This window comes from Anopheles nili, chromosome 2 (assembly GCF_943737925.1).
Source record: "Anopheles nili chromosome 2, idAnoNiliSN_F5_01, whole genome shotgun sequence".
In the NCBI taxonomy this organism is placed as follows: Eukaryota; Metazoa; Arthropoda; class Insecta; order Diptera; family Culicidae; genus Anopheles; species Anopheles nili.
In genome coordinates this window covers 19,323,480-19,347,413 of record NC_071291.1, presented here as the reverse complement: position 1 = coordinate 19,347,413, position 23,934 = coordinate 19,323,480, and the positions used below count along the sequence as shown (strand labels likewise).

Here is a 23,934-nt window from a genome sequence, read left to right as displayed (position 1 = left end):
AGTGAGAGTTTTTTAAGTGAAATAAAAGTGTAAACGAATTATACCTATGTAAATCATTCACATTTACTTTCGACGAAAGAACGTAGCCTACATATGGAAGTGTTGGGTGGGATATTTTATGCTCTCTTTGCAAGCTGATCGTTAGGTTTTTGTAAAACGATGTTCATTAGAGTTTATGCTGCAAATGAACGTTATGCTGCATTCATTCAGTTCATTCCACTCACGCAAAGTAGAAGCATACCCAGCTGTCAGGGGGTGCGTTTAGGAGCCATGGTCGGTGGGTTCTATGTTTGCATCGTACTGTAAACAATCTAGCCGATTGGATGAAATAATAACAAACAGTGGCTGTGTTTTCTCTGGATTTTGGTCGGAAAGTTTGCGACCATGAGCAGCAGCTATTATTTTGCCATCGTTGGACACAATGACAATCCGATATTCGAAACGGAATTCGTCACAGCAAATAAGGAAGCCAAGGTGAGCTAAAGATTCTGGCTACGTGTAGTGGTTGTGTTTGCTGCAATCGCTGTGGCACCATGACGAAGTTGCTGGGGGTTTCCTTTTTCAAGTCCCGTTGCTTGTTCCGCCACAGAAAGAAGACCACCGGCATCTGAACCAATTCATCGCCCACGCCGCACTCGATCTGATCGACGAGCACAAGTGGAAGACGAACAACACGTATCTGAAATCGATCGACAAGTTCAACCAATGGTTCGTGTCCGGGTTTGTCACGGCGAGCCACCTGCGCTTCGTGATGGTGCACGATAACCGCAACGATGAGGGCATCAAGAACTTCTTCAACGAGATGTACGAAACGTACATCAAATACCTGATGAACCCGTTCTACTCGCCGAACACGCCGATCAAATCGCAAGCGTTCGAAAAGAAAGCGCAACTGTACGGAAAAAAGTTTCTCGGGACGTAGCTGCCGGTTGGAATCGCGCTGCAAAGCATTCCGATCCGACATTAGCTGGTAATGAATATGGGTGTTAAGAGTAATAACCAATGATGGAATATAACTGCCGTGCGTATTACCTTGGCTCTTTGCATTCGAAAATATCTGCTACATTCGTTCGCCTCGCTGGCTCGTTAAGCTGGTGGCAAAAAAAGCTCCCTTGTTGGCCTTTCCACCGAGCGATCTCATGTACAAATTTGTTTGATGTTGCCCGATAATTAATGCACCGGGTACTTCGCATATGAGCGACATAAACGCACGCATTAGCCGTCCTTTCCGTTCCGCACTGGCACCATTCGCCACTTATACGTATCGATACGAAGAAGCGATACAAAAAAGAAACGCCCCAAAGGTCCTCTTCAAGGCTATGCAGACGCTCGTGTTGCCGGTTTCGATCGGCTACACATCGCCATAGCCTGGGACGCCATAGAAATCGAAGAGAGGCGCGCTGGTGACAGAAAGGGCGATAAAAATAAACCCTTCCGGATACCGGAGGACGCGCTTGTCGTGTGCGACGAACGTGTCCCTTTGCTGCCGATCGGCGAAGCGTATTAATTTGGTTTATCCGGTTACGGATACGGTTGAGGAAAAAAGCGACCAACAGCGTCCGATCCGATATTTCATCTCCCCATCGCCCCACCTGAACCCGTGGGTGCGATTCCGGGCGGTGGTTACCTTCGCCCACGATTCTTCCCCGTCGGGATCGCCGGCCCCAGTGAACGGGTGCTCGCGTACGTACACGCCCCGTGCTCCGGTCTGGGGCAACAGGTAACCCGCTGTGTTAACGCTTTGATAAATTTTCATTATGCTACGATTAAAATCATCAAACGATTATGAACGGCAGACGGTAGCCTCCCTCCCGGGCGCACACGGCACAGGAAAACTCCGTTTTATTATGATGAAACAGCTCCCGGGGCTCCAGCGCTCCCTTGCCAGCAGTGCATCGCGTTGCAGCAGCGACAGAGAGGCCACCGAGACCAACCCATGCCGGTGTCTGCCGATGGCAGCATATCTCTGGCATGAAAACCCACGCCCCAACCCTGAGTGGGTGGGTGGGATTCGGATGCACACCCACGCCCCCTACGAAAGGACCTGCCGTGGAATCGATGGGAGGAGGGTGAGCAAGTCCCTGAAGGGGGAGGCGTTCACGTGCTCAGGTACGCAACATCCGCGATGGTGGTCCATTTTTCGTCCCCCCAGCCTTTTACACCACCCTCACAGTCAGGACGATGCAACAGGGGTTGAGACGTTATTGCTTTTCTTTTCCCGCTGCACGGTTGCGGTCGAGTTGAGGAAAAAATCGCATCCACCCCTCAGCAGGCGCTGCATTTTCCTGTGTATCTCGGTGGGCACGCAACCAGGCGTTGTGAGGGTGTGCGGATGCGTCGGATCCTTACGCCAGAGGTTCGCCTGCATGACGAGCGCAACCCAATCCGGTTGATGGATCAAACGGTTCCATGGTGCGGCGCACAATTTGACCGCTCAGGTGTGAAGCGTGATGCACCCCGGAAGTGTGGGTGTGGGGGGTATTGGGGAACGAATGCCCACAAGGATGCTCAACCCATTAGGCGTTGAGTTTTCCGTAAGGCCCGCCCATCAGGACCTTAATCAAATTAGCTACTTCAATCAGCGGGACAAATGTAATACTGGCGCCCATTTTGAGTCCTTTTGAAGTGCGGCCCTGCTTGTGGGTGGGTGGAGGAGGGCGGATCAACCCACCCACCCCACCAAGAGCAAGGGGGTAGGTATGCGAAATTGAGTCCTTCTGCGAACACCAGGCCACCGGCTTGCTGCATCTTGTCTCTGCATTGAAACAGTCCCCGTTTTTGAGTTCCTTTCCGGGGGGTGAGGTTTTTCCAGGGGGGGGTGAAAACACCACCGACTCCTCCCCCCCCCCGCCACCTCGTTCGACCACTTGACATTGCTTGGTTACGCGTTGCATCTGCAATTTTTATAACCCAACAGCCCGGGTTCGTCCGTTCGCGACCGGATGGGGGCCGTTTTTATGGTCCACGTGCTTCAAATGCGCGCCGCTTTGATCTTCCAGACGCCCGAGCGTTCCTCGGGGGTACGCTACCCTTACAAGGAAATGGTACGGGGGTGGTTCAAAGGCAGTGTTCCGGGTTGGCGTGGCGTGGGAGGGAGTTCGGTCCAAACGCGCCCCTGTCGCTCGGGGAAGGGATTCTCACCCGCGAGAAGCGTGTATTGCGAGCTCAACTAGTTGCTGCTATCGATTAATTACCGACCGACCGACCGCGTCAGAGGCGCACCGAAGCCCGGGGCTTTACATGCCCGGTTGACCATGAAATCGATCCCGAACCCGGCGGAAAAGGGGAAATGGGTAAAAACCCACCAGCCATGGGTCGAGTACGAGTTTTCGCACCTTTCTATATCCGGGCAAACCCCTTTTGGCGGCCGGCCAAAGGTGGTGGGGGTCGCGTGCAACCCCCACACCCAGCGGTGCGTAAGGCGATGCGATTTAACGATGGATAATATATTATTTATTTTTATGGCCCAATCCACCGGCCAACGAGGCTGCGGCCAACCCGGCTGGACCAAAGGAGCAGCAGCAGGCACCAAAAAAAGAAAAGAGATTCGGGACGAAAAACGGACAAGCTAAGGGCTTCGCGATAAAGCCTGCCAAGCTAATGCCGGGTTGGGGGCCGCAATCGAACACCATCGAAAACGGCTAATTGGGATGGCGGGTTCGCGCAAGGAATCGACGCCTCTGGTCGAGCTTAATTAGTATGAATGGGCCCCCGTACACTGGGGCGCCCTCTGAAGATCGACACACAACCGGCTAATCCTTGTCGGGGAGTGAGAATAAGAGAGAGAGCGAGAGAAAGCAAGCAAACAATCGTCCCACGCGAGTGGGCGCGAATTTTACACCCACGAAAGCCGGGGAAAAACCGAGCGCGCACGTCGACCGCTCGCGGGAAGATGTTGCTAATTTCCCGGCTCCGCGCCCAAAAAAAAACACCCTTCGGTGGATGTAATCGCTGAAGCCAAACGGCACGTGAGCGTGGCGTGTGAAAATGAATATTTAATTACCGGAGCGCATTTTCGCCCTCGGAACTACGACCCGGCTGTTGACCCGCCCGCGGGCGTGGAAGCGAGACATCGATTTGCAGCTCAGTTCCAGCGTGCCCTGGCACGGGAAACAAGATCCTCGTGGCATTTGGAACCGTACCGGGGAACCATGAAGCCATCCCCGCCAGCCGACAAAACAGCCCGCCAGGGGTTTGTAGATTCGAAATAAAGACCGAAGAAAACATCCACCGGAATCGGTGAGTCGTACTGGTGCTCGCTTCAACCGGCAACAAACTCGTGGAAAAGAACCCCAAGTGGTGGAGGAAAACCCCGGGAAAGCTGGTGGCCAAAAACAAGAAGGGGAAGGCCATTTCGGAGGGAGGGGGGGGGGGGGGCGAAAACAAAAATAATCGAAATGCAAATGCGTCGCAAGAAGCGCCAAAAGGCGAAGCCAAACATAAATAAACAAAATGTGCGCGGAAAGGCAGAGGCACGAAGGAAGAAAAGCTTGTGCCACCCACCCTGGGTCGGAATGTCGCGCTCTCGACTCGCGGAGCAGAACAATAACAAAAAGGCGAAAAACGGAAGAGTGAGAAAAAAGAAAAGAAAAGATAAAACGCCAGCCAAAGAACGCGTCAAAGCAGGCGCTGGGCAACCGAAATGGCGAAGATGTCGTGGATTTGTGTGTGGTATTGAACTCGCACCACTCGAACACATGCTCGTGGCGCGCGATTTTTGGACCCCACCACCGTCTTCGATCGTTCGACGGGGGTGGGATTTTCCACGACCACCACCACCACCACCACGATGCGTTTTCCCGAGTAGTGGGCAAAAAAAGGGGGGACACACACAAAAACCCATTCGTTGCGAGCATGCGCCGATGGGCGCGCGAGTCGCGATTCCACACTCGCGCTAAAAGATCCACCTTTGTTTTATCAGATGCTTCGCACTATGGGCTCGGGTCGCGTAATGTTGTGGCCGCATCACGCGAGAGGAGAGAGAGACAAACAAAAAAAGCACGCAACACAACTGCAGTTAACAGGGAACCAGAAACACGAGGGAAAACCGTTCAAGCGGGTTTACAAACGCTCGGTAAGGTGCGTCTGAAACAACCCAACAAACTGGTGGCCGGGTTGGCTAGGGGTGTTCGGTGTGGGGTGCGGGTGGCAAGGATAGAAAAAGTGACCGACACCAGCGGGCTCGGACGCATTGCACACGTGTCCGTCGGACGGAACGGTTCGCTCCCCAGCACGGAGCTCGCGTGGTGACTCGAAACCTAGCCGCTTTTGGTTTTTTTTTCTACCGCAACCGCATTTCCCGGCACCAGGTGGCAGGGAGTGTCGGGGGAGGGGAGAGCCGAACACACCCCCCCTAACTCCCTTCCACCCCTTCACGCCAACAACGGACGGACGGATTTAGCGGTCCGTTAGAGAATTTGTTTTTCCGGAAGGTGCCCCCAAAAATTGCACAAAGTGTAAGTGTGTGGACGGTTTTTCTTCTTCTTTTGTTGTCAAATCCATTTGCATTCGTGGGGGTGGTGGTGGTGGTGGGGTTGGAAACGGACACCGGAAACGGCGAGTGTGGGTGCCCAGGTGTGCGCCCGGTGAAAGCAATTTCTGAGCGGCTTTCGCACGGCGTGCAAAAAAAAAAGCACACACAAAACTTAAAAGAAGGAACGCTCTCACTCCCTCAGTTCAGCTCAGCTGTGTGCGCGATTAAACTTTAATCCACCACCCCCGGCAGCATCCCTTATCGGTCCGGGATGCTGTGGGAGGACCTCACCGTGCCGCGTCTTCGTCAGCAGCAGCAGCAGCAGCAGCAGCGACGGTGGTTCATCAGGACAGGTTTCTTTTACCGTTTCGAGCGCTAAAACGGAACGGTAAATCAAAAGCACGAGGAAACGGTGATAAATTGGGTGGTGTCTGTTGGTGGAGAAGAGAGTGGGAGTGGGAGGGGGGGGGGGTGGGGAAAAGGGCCATCCCTCTGGCCCGCGGCCCAAAAGCGACCAGCAGGGTGTAGTAGGACAACATTGGACAGAAAAGATTTCCCTGCCAATCGGTTCCTTCTCGGTTCCGCACGGAACCAAACCCACTGTGTGCGTGCCTGTGTGTGTGTGTGTGTGTGTGTGTGTAGAACAATTTCCTTCCCCCCCACCCATTCTAGTGAGACTGGCTATGGAAGTGTGCGTGCGTGCGTGCGTGTGTGTGTGTGGCTGTACCCGTGCTCATTAATAAAAAATAGGTGTGCTGGTCGGGTCGCGTTCGCGTTCGGCCTCGAGTAGTGTCCAGCTGGTGTGTTTGTCTGCCCTTCTCCCTCCACACACCCCCACAAACCAACCACCCAGACCGCCACACCGCTTTCGCACCCCAAAAGCTAGCAAAACCCGATCGTTTTCCCGATGACGTGCCCGTTTCCGTGTTGAGATTCGGTGTCCCGTCGGTGGTTGGTTCGGCCTCGGTTGGGGTCTTTCGGGCGCTTCACTGTGTGTGTGTGTGTGGGGGAGGGGGTGTGTGTGCGGTTCCATTTTCCACGCCGCCTTGTCGGTGTTGGTTCGTGCGCTACGATGTGCGTGCGCGCGTGTGTGTGTATATCGAGACGGGAAAACTCATATTTTCCGATCACCCGCACGGGTGCCGAAAACTCACCCACCCCCCCCACACACACACATACGGATTCCGATCGCATCGGCCAAGTTGGGGAAAAAAGCCGACCCGACGCAAAAACCCGAGCGCCGAGGGTGGTTCGGGTCGAGTCATGGAATTTTCACCGCACACACCACAGTCCTTTCTTTGCAGTCGGTTCGCACGGTTGCGCTGGGTGTGTATGTGTCGTTTTTTTTTTGGGTGGTCCGTGATCGCGCGTCGTCCCCGTGTCCCCCGTGTGTGCTCGACGCAAGGTATCCCCCTGCATTCCGCTAAAAACTGAAAAGGCACGCCGTAGGGCAGGCTTTGGTGTGAACGAATCGTGCGTACGTAAAAAGAAAAACAAAACAAAACAAAAAAAATCAACCCCCACCCGTCGAAGGAACCACTCCGTGTTGGCTAAGAGAACTCGAGCCCAGAGCGCAAAGAACTTCCGCCGTGGGGTGAGTGGGTGGGGGTGGCAAAAGAACTTCGGTTTCGTGGAGAGGTTTGGAAAAACAATCCGTGCTCCAAACGGAGGGAGGGCCAGTCCTGAAGGAAAGCCACCTGCCTGGTGGCCACCTGCCAAAACTCGAACTATTTCGAGGCGAAACTTTTCACCCAAACTCGGGTGGCGAGAGAGAGGGGGGGGGGGGGGTTCCATCGTCGAGGAGCACCCGAGGTCACTCCCACCCTTGCGCATCGGAGCGACCAAACGCACACCGCCCGGAGGCATTCCCTGCGTGCTTGATTTCGGGTTTATGCTTCCATACTTGTTTCTTTTCTTTGCTTTTGTGGTTCTCGTTCCGGTTCCATCGCTGCTGCCACAGAAGGCCAGGGAAAAATGTGCCATCCTTGCGGCTACGAGCGCGCCCCGTTCGGTGGAAAAGACGAGAAACGGTTACATTCCGTTTTCCTGTGCTCCCGTTATGTTTTTTTTTTTCTGGTACCCATCCACCACACGCGCCATCGGAATCGAAGCAGGCGTGCCGGGAAACCATTTCCCATGGCCTACTGTGTGGTGGTGCAGGTGGTTCGGCTAAACGGCCGGGGGGGATGAAAAAGGATGAAAGGAGGCGCGCGCGGGCGCTCGAATTTGTGGCCAAAATTTTCCAAACGCCAAACGCCGCGCGCGTCTATTTCCTTCCAATTTGCCCGCTTCCGTGGGATGACGTGGGGAGCAACGGGGGGCGAGTGGGTGGGTTTTAGCAACGGGTGAAACAAAATCACCCCCAGGCAAAAAGGGGCCCGAAGGGTGAAAGGGAACTCGAAGGGGATGAAAGTGTTTGATTCGTTCGATCAACGGCGATGCCCCCGTCGATGGTGTGGTTGTGTGATTTTGTGTGTGTGTGAAACCGTGTAAGTGTGCACGCGCGCGTGTGTGTGTATGTGTGTATGTGTGCCCCCGCCCCACTCTCTCCCTCTGGTGGTGCCAGAACGAGACGGGAAGAATTAAATTTTCATCATCAGAAGCCAGTACACCTGCATGCATAATAGATGGCAAAGTTGTTGTACGTCCTTTTTTTCACTTGCTCTCTCTCTCTCTCGCTCTCTCTCGGCTCCCTATTCCACCCCCATCGAGTTTTCCCACCCTTTCACATACACTGCCCTACGTACGCTTTTGTTTCTCGCGCACACACACACAGACTGGCTTGCGCGGCCTTGCACACGCCTCGACTATTGCTCCCTTCTCGCTCATAAATAGTTAACCGGATGGTGGAGGATGTCTGTGAGCAGGTGCGTGCAAACGTATGTGTGTGTGTGTGGGTGTGCATTGGGGGTATTTCTGAATCTTCTACGTTCGTCTACCAACCCACCCACCGCCCCCCAAGCGCTTATGAAGGCAGGTATGCGATACCGAAGATAAGCGCAATGGGGTGAAGGCCTCTCTAGCTGATGTCCTCCCGCATGATGGGATGCGTGCAAGGGTGTGCGAAGGAAGTCTGGCCGCAAGCATTCAAAGGAGTGCCAGCGAGCGAGAGAGAGAGAGAGAGAGCATGCGTGAGGGCAAAAGTGTTGTAAGAGCGGCCAGGGCCAACTCCTACGCCAGCAGGGATGCTGCGGTTGGCTGACGGCAGGCGATAAACGAAAAGTTTTGATGAATTGAGATCGCACGGCACTGCCGGCTTCCCTCTGGTTGGTCCTCGGTTCGTCCTTACGCCTGGCTTGCCCATGGTTTACGCCCGAGCCCGAGATAGGAGTCACTTCTACTCGAGCCAGCGAAACCCCTTTTAGCCGCGGGAACCCAACTTTGCGGGCGCCTGTTCATGATTAAAATCCGCTTTATTTGTTTGCGTTTGTTTGGAGGTTGCCTTTGTTGCGTGTGTTTGTGTGTGTGCCTGCCGGGCGGTGGGTGGTTGAATTATCCACTCGATTATCGTTATTATCACTGGTGCTTTGGCGCTCGACGAAAGGAATAAAAAAAGAAGAAGCACACACAGCAAAAAGCGTCCGCCCGCAGCGTTGAAGGCATAATTGTTTTTGAATAACCCAAAACCGTCCCTTGGGCGTGAGTTGGTGTGCTTTTTTTTGGCCACCTCCGTGTCCGCCTCACCGGAAGCGCGCCATTTTCGCGTACTACTTACGTTTATGAGTGTGTTCTCTCTCTCTCTCTCGCTATGTCACTCTGTTGCCAGTGTTGCCGGACGCCGCGCGTGTTTATAAATTTCGGTCCGTTTTGACTGTTGTTGTTGTTTCTTTTACAAAGCGCGCCGAGAAGCGCCAACGCCAAGTGTTGCGATAAGTGCGCAATCCGAACGACACGCAAAACGAAAAAACCCTAACTCTCTGCTGTGTGCGTACGCTAGTGTGTGTGCATGTGTGTGCCGGTAAGGAAGTGCAACAGTAAAAAGCGCACTTCGAAGTAAGCCTGCCGTCAGCTGCCTATGCCCACCGAAAGCTCGGTAAGTATTACGGGGAAGGATTCACTTAGGTGGCCCTAAACTGCTTTAACGAAAAGCTGAACGACCAATCGAGGTGAAATCGAAAAGGGTGAACGAAAAAGATGAAAAAGAAGCAGTGCAGAGAAGATCCAGCAAGCCGCGTTCATGATCTTTCAATCCGAGGGCTAAAAAAAGGGTGGCCGGCTTTTTGTTGTTCTTGCTGTCATTCGTCTCTGCACACTGCTGCCGTATAGCTGCCCTTCGCGCTTGCCAAACCAATTCCATCCGCCTGGTTTACCCAGCTTCACACGTACGGCCATTTTTACCATTTCTCATTTTATTGCATTACATTTCGGGCGAGATAAAGTGCACGAGGTTCACGAAGGGCTTTTGACACTTTGCCTACGCCTGTTCGGCATAAACCCTCTCGCCTGATTGGGGCTCGGGTGGCGAGAGATGAAATTTGTGCACTTTCCCCCACCCACCCACTCCTCTACCCCCCTCCCCCCTCCCCGTTCGTCCACCATTTTGTCCACCAGGTGTGATATGGTGCGTTGACACCCCGTGGGAGATACTATGCCGTAGTGTAGAAAATTTATATATCCGCACGTGAGTGCGCGGAAAGATAAGATGAAGGGGTGAGAGAAAGAAAGCAAAAAGAAAAAAAGAGGGGAACGGCAACCCATTCACCCGCTTCCGGGGCTACAAACACATCAAACAAAATGACGGCGCGTCCTGGCTATCGGCGACGTACGCACCGAAAGGGTGCACGGTCTCGCTTTCGCCCTTTTCCGGCACTGTAGCCGTTTATTGTCCGTAAACCGATTGCAGCCAGGCGTCACCGTCGTGGTCGTGCCATTTTGACAGTGGAGCCACCACCCCCTCGGGGGGTTTAGCGGGGATGGAGGATCTCTTTTTCGCCAATTATCCAAAACTTTCCCAGCAATCATCACCACGCGAACGAACGGACTTTGTGTGGTGCTGGGGACGAAAGGGGTCCGTGCGCTAAATACAACCCTTCCGGTGGGTGGAAAAAGGGGTGGGGGTGGTGGTAGGGTGGCGTTTTTGAACTCACACAAACAGCCATAGCACGGCGAGCGAACGAACAGACGAGAGTAGTGTTAATATCCATTAAAATATTCCCAGTGCTTTGAAGGGTGGGTTGTCTGTGTGTGTGTGCATTGAGGGGGATGTTTACCTTTTCCATAACACTCGACCGGATGGATCTCTTCGTCCACTCGTTCCCACCCTCCACCCTCCACACAAACACACGCTCGCGAGCGCAAATACGGTCCTCGCACGAGACAGGCCGGACAGATAGCCAGCTTCGAAAGGGGGGGCATAAATATACGGCGAGAATGTTTTTTTTTTCTTCACCCTGTTTTTTTTCTCGCCTTTCATCCCCCCCCCAACCCGATTCTCTATTTTACGTATTTAGGGCCGTTGTGTGGCGGCCAAAGGGAATATATTCGTGTCGCTTCTTTTTTTTCTCTTTTTTCCGCCCCGTCTTTGACTCCCTTCAACGTTCTGTGCCTGGTTCAGCGAAAACACAAACACACGCACAACGCCGCACGTTCAATGGTGGGGCTAACATGCTACATGCTGACCCGGGCATGTTCGCGAACCGGGTTTGCGAGCAGGCGGACGGGCGGGCGGTGCCAGTGGAAAGTAAACTGAAACGAGTACAAAATAATGTAAGAGCGAGCAGCGCCCGTCTGATGCGATCGAAACGCGATCCATCGTCCGTCGGCCGGTTGCTGAGCTGGCATGGCATGAGCCCGACCATGGGGCATGGCCATCCAACTCGATGGTCCGGACGTTGCATTTTACCGAGCTCGCTGTGCGATGGAAAGCCAGAACAAAACGCAAGGAACAGATGGAGAACGACGTGGACGGTGTGTTGGAACCATGTTGGGTCGTTTCTCACGTGGCTTTTTTTTGTTGTTGTTGTTATCCTCTTCGCTGCTCTTCATTTGTGCCTTCATTTCACTTCGCGGCATGGCGGATGTACAATATGCTCCCCGTTTTGCTGGTGGCGTGGCGTGGCGGTTCTTTGGCGGCAGAAGCGGCAAGAGCATTAGGCATCCCGGTTTTGGGTTGTTGCGCTAGATTCGTCCGATGGAAATGCCGACACACGAGCCGATGCTGGGTGGAGCCCGAGGGATTTGGCCGTACGCGTTTCCCAAATCCTGCCGATGGGTTTTCCCGCCCGTCTCTCTCTCTCTGCCTGTCACGTGGGACGATTTTCATGTAGTGCTGATTGTCTGCCACTCGCCCAGCCGCACACGAGGACCTGGAAGTGGGGGTGGAAGAGAAAAAAAAAAAGCGAAGAGAGGATGGGAAAAAAGAAGCACCACATTCAAATATTATTCATACACGCGCGAAAACGTCCGTAAGCGGATTTTGATAGTCGCCCGCCAGTTAGGAGGCAGAATGGCCGGAACCTTATTGCGTTCTCTTTCGCTCGCTCTCTCTCTCTCTCTCTCGCGTGTTTCGCACGCTTTTCACGAATGCACGATACAGCGAAAGGGAAGCGTGAGAAAATTCTCGACTTTTTTTTGGGGTATGAATTTAGTCCAGTTTTTTCAAACCCCCTTTCAGAACCACAAACGGATTTCGATAGTGAACTCGATGGAGACGCCTGGTCGCTCGTACGGTGCAAGCGTTTTAGGTTTTACATTTCGCTCCGTCGAGCTGGTTTTCTCGTTACTGCATCCCATCACACGAACGAACCGTGCCACCGGGTGTACGTAAAGGTCATTGCGAGTTTTCCGCGCACAACCCAACACCAGCCCAGCCGATGGAGGCGCCTGGTGGTTCACAATTTCCGCCCATCGATGGAGACGCCTGGTCTTTTGTAGCGGGTAGTGAGCAATTTCGCGCGACCGCTTCCAGATTGCATCTCACAGCCTGTTCGCCCGTAATTGAGTCGTCTTATCGGGCTTTAATTTTGACATCTCGCACCAAAAATTGAATGCAAATACGCTCATGCCCGCCGCTCGTCGGGCTCGTTTTTTGTCTCGCAAGTTTTGTTTCGCCGAACGACCTGGGCTGGGCACCCCTTTTTTCTCTCGATCTTCCTGCGAAGCACGAAACCTTCCTTCGAGCGCGTACCTTATCGTGCTTCGCAACTCGCCATAAACACACCATCCGACCTTCGGTCCCTCGGGAGGGTGGCCAAAAGGGCCGCAAACTTTCGCTCGAACCTTTTTTTTTCGGGGTTGCTCGTTCTCGCTTTTCGCACCATGCTATTTCCCGCGCGCGCTGAGCGTAGGGAAAAGGTAAGCCCAGCTAGGCAACATTAAGCGAAAAGTGCTCAACCATCATTAAAAGGCGCTACCTTTTCCCCACGAGCGGGCTGGGAAAGCGAACGCCGCAGCGGTCGGGAAAGCTGGTTCCCACCCACCTCCCCCCATTGGGCTCCCAGTGGGACCTGGAAAACGCGCCCGCCAAGGCTGCAAATTCGCAAAACACTCGAATGGAAAATCGATACCCGAGCACCGAGCCATCCCATTATCGTACGCGCGCGCTTTGCGTAAGCGAGTGCGTGCGCGTTCTCGGAATGGAGTCCCCCTCTGCGTACAGCCCTTGTGCCACCCCCAAACCACCCCCCCGGTTGGATGATAGATGTGGCCCCCAGGCGGGCGGGCCACGGCGATATCTGCCGTCTGCCGGTTGCTCTCCGGTGCTGGGAAATTACATCAATATCACATCAATATTTGCGTGCCTCGTGCCTCGTGGTGCGTGTCTGTCGCTTTGCATTAGCGTCCGAATGCTACCGAATGCGTTACGGTTGAAACACCATAGAAAAAAAAAAGAAACGCACACACGCGGCAGCACAAAATTTGGGAATTCGATTCGCGCGCGCCACGTTCGTTCGTTTGCGTTCGCTTGATCCTATTTCTTTTCGGTGCCTTTTTTTGTGGGGTGGAGGGCTTTCTTTTTTTTTTGTTGTTCGCTCGCGCAAACAGCATCCTCTAGCGTGGATAAAACGCGAGTACACGAAGCGTACGAGTGGCTTTTGTGTATGCCTGTGTGTGTGTGTCTGTGTGACAGTGTGTGTGTGTGCTTCTGTTCCATCGAGCGAATTTTCTTTTCCGCAAATTCGTTCGCCTTTTTCTCTCGCTCTACCTTTGGCCGATCCTTTGGCCTTTTAGTGATGTTTTTTGTTTCACTTTTCCTCACGGGGCTCTCTCTCTCTCTCTCTTTCTCTCGAGCGTGTTACATTTCCTTCGCTACGTTCCTTCGGTGCGCGTTGGTTTTCCTTTCCCCCCGGCATCCATCCCGGCGGGGGCGGGTTCACGTTAATTGTGACCACCGAAAGGTCGTTTTATTGCCGGCAAACGACCGACATCGGTACCACTTTTAATGCCCCGCAACCCCTCGTCCTGACACTCCGGCACCGGCGAAATGGCGCTTGCCAAAAAAAAAGAAAAAGAAAAAAGGGCTGGATACAATATTGAACATTTTATGAGCGAGGGATCGGGTAATGTTTCTGTTTTCTTAGAATACCAATCGGGGCCACACGCGATGGCACGCGGTGTGGTGACGAAAGACGCGGTGTGGGAGGTGCGTAGCGGAAGCGTTTAGGGAGCAGTGCGGGGGTGAAATTGAAGGGATGCGCCCGGGGCCCGCCAAAAAATGGCTCACTTTTATGTGCCATATTTTGGCTTTATACTCACCCTCGGTTCCTGCAGGTCGTGCGTTGTTGGGGCACTTTTTTTTCTTTTGCAACTCCCCCTCCCGTCTCCCTCGGTTTCCCTGCTGTCTTCCGTTTTTTTACTGGTTATTCTTTTCCTTTTTTCACCACGCCCTAACGTCAACCACACTCGACAGCGTCCCAGGCGCATCATAAATTGGTTTCGCAAATTTGTAGTACATTCAAATTTTCGTCCAACGTGGGTGCGGTTTTCCCACGTCTGCCACGTGTCCATGCGCGCATCTGTGTGTGTGTGTTTGTGTAGTGTTTCCACCCCATTCACCCCCCCTTTCCTCCCCCCCCCCTCCACGAATTGCCCTTGTGCAGTGGTCTAACCTCAAAACTTTCATTCCCCTTTCCCTGTGGGGAGTTTCGGTTCGGCATAAAATGTCAGCTTAATAGGCAGCAGCGTGCAACGCGACCGACAAAGGGATAATTAAATTTTCACCACCCCTCACATGGGGGGGGGAGGGGGGCGAGGGTTTTCCACCACCCATTGTGTCGCTTTGTCGAGCTCCCCAAAACCGAAGAAGGAAACGACATCCGGAAACGCCATCCATTCCGTCCGGAGCGCCGATAATCGGAGACGTGCGGTCTCCGACCGATCCGGGTCGACCGTTTCTACTCTCGATGGCCACGAGAAATTACTTAGCTATCGTACCCCACACTTTTCCACAAATGCCCCCGTCCTTGCGTATTGTTTCCACCCCCTCCCCACCACCCCCCAAGCCCTCGCTCGATCATAATGCTTCGAATGGTACCTTGGCGCTTGGCACTGTTTGTTCACTTTTCATCGGACAATATTGCGTCGTGGAATTGGTGGAAAATTGAACTTGAACGCCAACAGCACTCCCCCGTTGCCCGGTCTCACTCACACCTCCCAGCAGGAGCAAGGGAAGGTTTCATTTTCAGGAAAATGGACATCGCCCTACGTCACGCGAAAGCACGCGAAGCCCTCAAGTCTCCCCGTCCGAAAGTAGATGGGTTTCGGTTTTTTTTATTTGACTTGTTTTGTTTCGGGGCTCCGAGCGGGCCACCACCGGTTTGGGTGGTTCGTACAATTGAAGGACCCTTTCCGGGTGGCCGTGTGGGTGGGTGTGTGTGTGGGTGGGTGGGTGTGTGACGGAGTAGGAAGACAGAAGAACCAGCGACACCAATCCAAGAAGTATATCGAAACAACGCATAACAAAAGAAGTAAATAAACATTTATTCGTGTCCTTCCGAGGCCGAAAGGAGAAAGCTCGAGGTTCAAGGGTTCAATTTTCTTTTTCGCGTTGGCTTTTCTTCTGCTTGCTTTGTTTCATTTTTTCTGTGTGTTTTTTTTTGTTTCTCTTCTTCGCCCATCTTCCACCGTGCGAGCGCTAAGTGATTCGAGTGTGTCTCGTGACGCGAGCTTGGAGAGGATTTTCCTCGAAACGAAAAAAGAAAACCCCGTGAGCGCCTGTGGGCCCCCGGAACGTTTCCACTCGGTTTCGGCAAGCCACCGACCAGTGCAGTGAGCTATATTTTAACAAAAAAAAATACATTCAAAAGCGTAGCCTCTATGCTTCTTGTCCCTCGCTCGAGAGCTCGAGGGCTAAGAAAACCTTGGCCGTCGAGTGGAGATGTCCGCGCGTCCGAAGCGAGAACCACTCCGCAGGAACCGCGTCCGAGTTCGCAAAGCGCAAGATCACGTTCGCGAAAGGAATTGGCCACCAACGGGGGGGAGCCAGCCGAGTCGAGCGGGCGTAACAGTTGTGACAAACTGCCACATTTGCCTCGTATCATTTGGCGGAAATGGCGGCGAGCAAAAGTTTCACGGTTCACGGTCCGGAATTCATAACGTACCGGGCGGTGGAAAATATTAAAACTCTCCGTTCCTTTTTTTTTCTTTCTTTTCCTTTTTTTCGTCCGATCTCGCGGTTCTGGCCCTCGGAGCCATGACGATGATGCTGATGACGATGATGATGATGATGATGATGATGGAATATCGATTTTTATTTTCGGTGCGCTACTCCGCCAGTCTATTTGCACCTGTTTGTGTCCCAGTTCGTTCGTCCGAGTGGAAAGTTTTACGGCAAGTTCGCGAAAGGCATCCACCGTCGCCGCCGGTGGTGGTTCGCTTTGAAGCCCGAGCCGGTAAGGTTCGGGAAAAAATGCGAAAAAAGCTCGCGCCCCATTCCCGAGCTAATAAAAGTAGTTAAGCTCATCTGGCCATTTCGAGAACGGCTCGGTGGGAGGCAATTTTTTTAAATTTTTTATTTGAAAGATGAAAAATTAGTCCTTCCATCAAGGACTTCCTTTTTCTTTTTTTTGTTGCTCGCTCTCGGTTTACTTCGCGCTCTGGCGCTTTTTTGTACCGTGGCCGCGTAATTGTACCGTGATTGGGCCAATTCCACGCTTTGTCAACCGAACCGAAACCCAACGCGGTAACTGAGCTCCGTAACGAGTTCGCGGTCGTTCCGAGGAAACCCAACCAGGATGCGATCACCAGAACCGCTGAATATGATTTTCACACGAACCAACCACCAACCAAGGACCCATCGAACCGTCACCCGTGCGGTGGGTGTAGTGGGTGGTGGCGTTGGTCGAAGAAAAAAAAAAGCGAAAGTCATTCCCATCCCCCGAGGTTCGATAAATATTTCAACAGTTTGTCAACGCACTGGCACTGGCCAACGCTAGCGGCTCGCTTTCTTTAGCGGGTTTTTGGAGCTTTCTTTTTCCACTCACACACACACACACACACACACACACCCCGTGGAAAAGGAGTACCGACATGTGGCGGCCCGGTTGGCCAATTGGCTCAACCGTCATAAAAGATGAAAACATCAAAAAGCTTAAACCATTAGAGCCGACCGTAAAGCCGGGCGCGAGGGCTGCTCATGAATAATGCGAACGGGCCCGTCTGCACATTCTTGATGCTGCGATGACATGTCCGTGCCCTTTTCGTCCTTTTATTCGTTTCGTTTGCCGTATGCATCCCGTTCGCGTCGAGAAGGCACCAGCGAATCCGTGTGCTTCTTCTCGATCGCAATCGGCGTGCGCTCGATGGCGCGTTCGTTATTTTATAATATGGTTAACAAAATACTCCGCCGTGTCGACGCCACCGGACCGGGGCGGGGGCGCCCGGTGGCGACTGGGATTTCCCATCCAGCGCACCCACGCGCACGATGGGGGCTTTTCCGCCCGCTCATGGTCGCCATCATTTATCAAAAGCGACATTGGCGACCGGGCGCTCTATGCGGCCGTGTCATCGAATGGATTTTTGCCTCGCTTACTGAACACGCTCGAAGGGCAGGATTGGGTGGGATGGAGGGGTGGTGGGAGGGTGTGTGTGTGTGTGCGTTTTCTGTAAAACCATCACCACCCTTTGCGCCTTTCTTGTCTGGGTGATTGGGGGTGGGGATCCCTTTTTTGCTCCCCATTCGTGCCCGACGGAAAGTCGCCCGGTTTGGGATTGAAACATTTTTCATACGAAAGTGGGTGGGGTTGGTCAGCGATGGCCTCGACAGAGAGAGTGAGAGAGTGAGAGAGAGAGAGAGAGAGAGAGACAAAGAGGGTACGAGCAACAGCTTGCCGGTCGTGTGGCGCTGTCCACAGAGCAATCAAGTGCAAATCATAGGCTTGATCGTTATTAGTGGACCGGAAAAGGGGACCAAGGATCGGTGAAGGAGAAAGAAAGAGAGAGAGCGAACAGGAGAGAGAGAGAGAGAGAGGGTAAAGAAAAGAGAACACACCGGGCGGGAAGAAAAACAAAGCGAACTAATAGCGAGTGAAAAAAACTACATTTCCAGCACGCAACTTTGCGGCCGCCTGTTGATGCGTTGGACGTTGCGTGCGTTAACCCTTGACGGTGGCGGGCGCTCAAGGTTGATTGATTTATTATTTAGTGCAGCACGCTCGCGATCGGTGGGTTCTGGGTTCTCGGTGGCACCAGAACAACAACAACAAAAAAAGCGCTCAAGCTTTCGTTGGTCGTTTTTCCCCGTGGCACACAAAAAAAAACCCTTTCGCTGCATTGGAAAAGCCTAGGCTCTCCTCACACCGAAGGGTTATCTTTAAAGTGCTGACCACCGATCGGTCTGCCGTGGCCGGCCCAGCAGTGGCCGGCGGGTGGTTTTAGCGGAGTTTTAATACCGATCTCGGTCACCCCGGTTCGCATAATAGTGCCGATAAACGTCACGCAGCCTTTCGACACGCCAGCGCGGCCCTTATGCGTGTGTGTGTGTGTGCGTGCGTGTGGCTGAAACCCGAACATGTAATTGCTTCGAAATTGCGTGATAAGCCATCGGAGCCACCCGGGGTTTTCCCGCACACACGCAGCGCACACGCGTACCCATGATGGCGTGCCCGAGCCCGACTGTGTGGGTTGGGACGGTGGCGTCGTCCTTAGAACGAACGTCCAACCCCCGCGGGTGGGGTGGCATTATCGATCAACCCGAGGGTTGAAACCGGGAAAACTCGAACCATCGGCAAACGGAAGGCATCCTCCGTGCCCGGTGACATCATCGGGCGGCTTGCGTGTATGCGTCATGAGTCCGCGAGACCATTCCGGGCGCTTCGATGTGTGTCATTACACGAAAAGAAAGGGTTTGAAATGGCCGGAGAGCGATGTGTTCATCTCGGTGCGATCTTTCTTAACCCCTTCCATCTCGGCGTTATTAGTGGCCACTCGCTCGTGACCGTGAGCAAGCGTTCGCAGAGCAGAACTACGCGACGGCGGTACCCAAACACGGCACCGGCAAATGACCATTGTCGCTTTCATTATCCAATTTCGCGCTTCGCTGGCCATTACTTGCCCACCCACATCCATCCACGGTGGGCGGGTCCTTTCGGTGGGTTAATTCCGTAGCCGCCGGGTTAACGTCATCGTCGTCGTCGTCCTCGTCGTCGTCCTTACGATCCCGCGTTGACCAATTATGCCCACCGTATCCTTGCGGCGAGATGCGAACGGATCTGTGCTGGAGATTTTTGTTTTTGTTTTGTCGTCCTTGCGGCGGCAAAAACGAAACCCGCTACACACCGACCAGACGGAGACCGTTTTACCGGAGGTTAATACCATAACCCGAAACCCATCGTTCCGGTTGCGGGCCCGACCCTAGAGCGGACCTTAAAAGCCGGACTAAAATTGGACACCCTTGACGCGAAAATGGCTAAAAAATCTGATGCCCTGCCCTAATCCGCCAGGCGCACGATTAACCGGCGGGGCTCGTATGTTTTACGAGCCGGGACCGCTATCTTTCGCCCCCCCCCTCCCCCCAAAAGCCTAATGGGGCCGCGGGTGGTGGGAGTTTATGAACAAAAGCAACAAAAAAAAAAGGCGAAGCGAGCCCAAAATGAGCCCCTCCGGTGAGCGTATTTATATTTATATAAAATGTAACATATAAATACACACACACGCACAGGATGGCCCAAAAGGCATCACCCCATCGGCATCGTTCTCCAGTGACCCGTTCCTGTGACCCCTGCCAGTTGGGGGTGGGGAAAAGCTCTAAAAGAAAGAAAAAAAAAGCCACGCCACCGAAGGCGATTGCACGTTGCTTTTTCTCGTGCCGTGGTCGAGTGCGTTATTTATTCATGGCCTAGAACCTCACCCGGTGGGTCTCCCTTTTGGGGCCTGGCTTGCTTGCTGGCTGACTGGTTGGTTGGTTGGGTGGTGAAAGGAACCCATGCCTCTATGGGTGGGAAAATATGCCACCATGGGAAAAAAAACCGCTCCTGGCCGATGAACGCACGGGTGAACGACACGCGACACACCCACACGGAGCCAACCGTGGCGCCAGAGACGGCTTTTCACGACGCGCAACGCGCGACAAATTTTCGGCGGCCCGAGGACGTCCCCTGTTCGGCCCACCCACGCAGCCACCACCTCCCCTGCGGTGCCACGGATTCGCGCACACGCACGAGGCTGGGGCTTACATTATTAACGGTTGATTTGGTTGGGGTTTTTCTTTTTTTTTATTTTGATGAGTGGAGGATTTTATCGCAAGCGAAACCCGCGAGCGCACGCGTTTTGTAATTCTCAGCTTTGCTCGGGGTCCTTGTATTCCCTTCCACCCAACCACCCACGCACCCCCTTCCATCCATGCGGCTAGGGGGTGGCTTCAAAGCCAGCGCGGGTTAAATTTAGCCACCACTCAAAAGCCTCAAAAAGCTGTGCCAAGCCAAAGGACCAAGCAAAAAAAAAAAACGGCTCCCTTTTCGCTTCCCGCGTGGGTGGAGATTATGGAACCGATCGCCACCCCCACCCACCTTCCCCCCTCAGGCCGATTGGTGTGCAAACGGGTTCGGTTTAAAATAGGATTAAATTTCGTGTCGTGCGCCCGCAACCAACAAACAAAAAGAGACGAGCGCTGTTGTGCGACATCGGTGGGTGGGTTGAAATATCGCTCGCCCCCTCCCCCCCCCCTCCCGCCAAGCCCACGCGACAGTGCGGGTGTTTCGGAAAGATTTCAATTATCCCGCACCACCCCGTGGGGGGGGGGGAGGGGAACAAGGGACTGGTTGGTCGTGAAATGTTGCTGTTTAAAGACACTTCCTTGCGTAATCGCCCCACACACTTCCAAGGGCGAACCGTTTCTTTTTTGCTTTCCTCCACCGTTATCATCGCATCTTTCAACCCTGGGCGTCCTGGGGGGAGGGGTGGGTGGGTGGTTTTTCCCCGGGGGCGCTACGCAAAACTTTCCTTTCCCGTCCAAGCAAACCGCGCTGAAACGGGCGCTTGGTTGAATGGGCGCACCGCTCCCGAAAAATAATAAAATAAAACGAAAGCAATTCCAAAACGCGCGCGCACCGTCGCGATCCGCAGGTCCTGCCGCCGATTGAATCATCGGTTTGGGCGGTGTATCTCTGTGTCTGCTCCTGTGTCTGCTCCTGTGCACGCGCGCGTGTGTACGCGTGTGTGTGTGTGCGTAGACAAGAAAGCCTCACACCCTCGCGTCTGTGTGCCTTTCTTATCTTTTCCATTTCGTTTCGTTTTTCGTTTTTGTTTGCGGAAGCTTTTCATTACTGGCAGATTTGGGACCGCGCGCGCGCGCTTCCAAGACGAGCAATACGAAGAAGGAAGCCGCTTCCGGCGAAGGAAGTTATCAACTGGAACGCGTGCCACCTTACCCACCCCCGCGGGTGTGTGTGTGTGTATGCTCCCACGCCGTGGATGATGGTTTTCATTTTCAGACCATCGCCATCGTTATCGTTCGGTTTCGTGCGCGCGGTGACCCGTTCCCGGTGCCCGGTGGTTCCCGGAAAAAGGGGAAGGTTTGGGGAGGATGTAGGGGAGGGAGGGAGACGGTCCAGAACGGATGGGTGGTGGGTCTGGAATCAGGTAGAAGCGCGGGTGTTCTGGTAAGATTGTGACCGGTGACAGGCGAAACGCGCGCGTCCGTTCCGTTCCGTTCCGTGGTGCGTACGGTTTGGGGACGATTTTCCGGAGCTGGTGGGGGGAGCATGAAAAGCGAAAACCCGCACGGAAATTGGGGGAAGGTGAATGGATGCGAAGGTGGCGCTGAAGCCGTGGGAGGAGACCTTCACTGGGGACAGGTAACGTCAGCATTATTAGTGCGCCCGCCAGCGGAAAACCTCTCAACGGGTCACAATGGACGCACGAGATGTTGGCGCTCTATAGAAAAAAAAAATGGCAAACGTGTGTATGTGGGTGGGTGTTTGGGTGGGTGTGGCAGATGTAGTATATGCGTTTGGCGTGTTTCCGCCATTTATGATGAAATTTTCCTCCCAATTCCGTGGATTTCGCGCGCTTGTCGCCCGTTTCGGTCATGTCGGGACCCCTAAAAGGCAGCTGCCTTGTTCTTCCCCACCCCCCTCCCCCCGCCCACTCCCACCTGACATTCCACACCCCTCCCCCCTCTTCTCCACCGCCCCTCTCATCCCCATGCTGGTGTTGTCTATGAAGATGGACAGCCTGTCTGTTCCACTTACGAATCATCCTCGGGGCGCGTACCATTCACCGAATGCCGCAGGATGTTATTTTGTCGGGATTTTTCCAGAGGTTTTCCCCATTTTCCCCGTGGTGGACCCCCCGCACAACCACTCTCCCCCGGGAGCTCCGTACACATGTCAGGCCGCAGGAAGAGAAATGATATATTTTTAATTTCTAATCCTCTTACGGCCCTTCCGTCTCGAGCAACGAAGGTGACAGCCGGGACTTATCCGTCCATTTTTCGGTTTCGGTGTTTTCTTCTTCTTCTTCTTCCGGTGGGCGGGACAATCCGACGCGCTTTTCGCCCGCCTTGCAGCCATCGGGCGATCGGGGAACCTTCCAGCTGCCAGCTGCCTTTGGTCTATCGGCGGGGAAGAAAATAAAAAAAGGGTCCGAAAACGTTATCTTCCGCGCCATGTGGTCGATGCCGGTCGATTTTTGTTGTTTCTTTTTCCCGGCTTTTTTTTCCGCTCCTTTACCTCGCCCACATTGCGAAGGAGGATCGCTTTTCGGCTGCAGCCAGAAGGCGCTTTAAACGATCACCGGGCCACCGGTAGCGAGCGCGGAAACTTGGGAGAACCCAAGCGAAAGCTCACCAGACTGGGGTTGTCCGTGATCCGGTATTTGGGGGTGTTGGGTTTCTTTTTTTGATTTCTCGCACCCCCGCACACGCGTACAGAAAGTGCTGATTTATTGGACCTTGGGGGAAATAAAACATCAACCTCGTGTGACCTCGAGACCGGCGCGTGCCAAGGATCAGATTTTGCGGGTCCTTTTTTTTTGACCAAACGACACAACGGTCAAACCGGTGAACCGGTTCGCGTTTTTGGACAATCCGTGTGTGTGTTTTTTTGCTCGTGGTAAAGGTACCGAAAACCACCACCAGGGGGCGTGTTGTTGCAGACCGCTTAAGGTGATCAGAAATGAAAAGGGACGAAATTGGCCCACCGGCGTGCCGATTGGGTGGGATGGTGAAAGAAAACATACACACACACACAGGACCTGAGAAAGAGAGAGAGAGAGAGAGAGAGAGAAAGAGAGAAAAGACAAAAACCCCATTCGTTTCCGAAACGATCCAAACCCCCTTGCAGTGGCGGTTGGTGTTGGGATTTCGGGAAAACGGGGCATTGATTTTCCGGGACGACAGCGTTTGCCGGGTTCACTCCATTCACGGGCACGACCCCGGGTAACGCTTTCGCATCCGCGCGCATTTGGCTGTTTTTTTTTAGTTGTTGTTGCTCGGAACATACGATGTGCCACAGCACGATGGCCTTGCCCCCATTGCCGGTGGGGTGGGAATGAGGGAGAGAGAGAGAGAGGAGGAGGAGGAGAGGGGGAGCATTCGTGCGAAAATGTCCTCCACCTTCGTCAGATCGCTGGGTCGTGGTGTCGCTACAAATCGAATCAGTCCTTTTGGGGTACTGATTTCGGGTGTGTACGCGAGCGCGAGCTCGACGGAGGGTTCGATTTTAATGCCACTAATGTGGCATTTGGCTCACCTCGCCTCCCACCAAAAAAAGGACCACTCCTCCCCGGCATCAAAAGGACCTTCCTTTCCACCGAAAAGGTTCACGCGCCCTGACCCAAATCGCCCGCGGGCCGAAGCAGCAGCGAGCGAACTTCCTGGAAGGGATGGATACGACATCCGACATCCGATCCGTCACGATCCGTCTTCGTGGCGTGGAACCGGAAATGTAGCAACGATGGGCAAGGGAATGAGAGGATGAGCAGGGGATGAATAATACACGGCGACTGTCACCGACACCGAAAGAGGTGTTTCGAGTCCTCGCTGTCTCTCTCTCAATCGCGTGTACGCGCGCACCGGATGAGCTTGA

At 53.8% G+C, this 23,934-nt stretch overlaps 1 protein-coding gene across 1 annotated transcript; it reads left to right on the top strand.

The window, feature by feature from the left end:
* Positions 1-342: 342 nt before the first annotated feature.
* Positions 343-988, top strand: LOC128732035 (probable trafficking protein particle complex subunit 2). Its single transcript, XM_053825195.1, has 2 exons — positions 343-474; positions 590-988. The coding sequence occupies exons 1-2, from the start codon at positions 385-387 to the stop codon at positions 920-922; spliced, it is 423 nt and encodes a 140-aa protein (XP_053681170.1). The 5' UTR covers positions 343-384; the 3' UTR covers positions 923-988.
* The last annotated feature ends 22,946 nt before the right edge of the window (positions 989-23,934 follow it).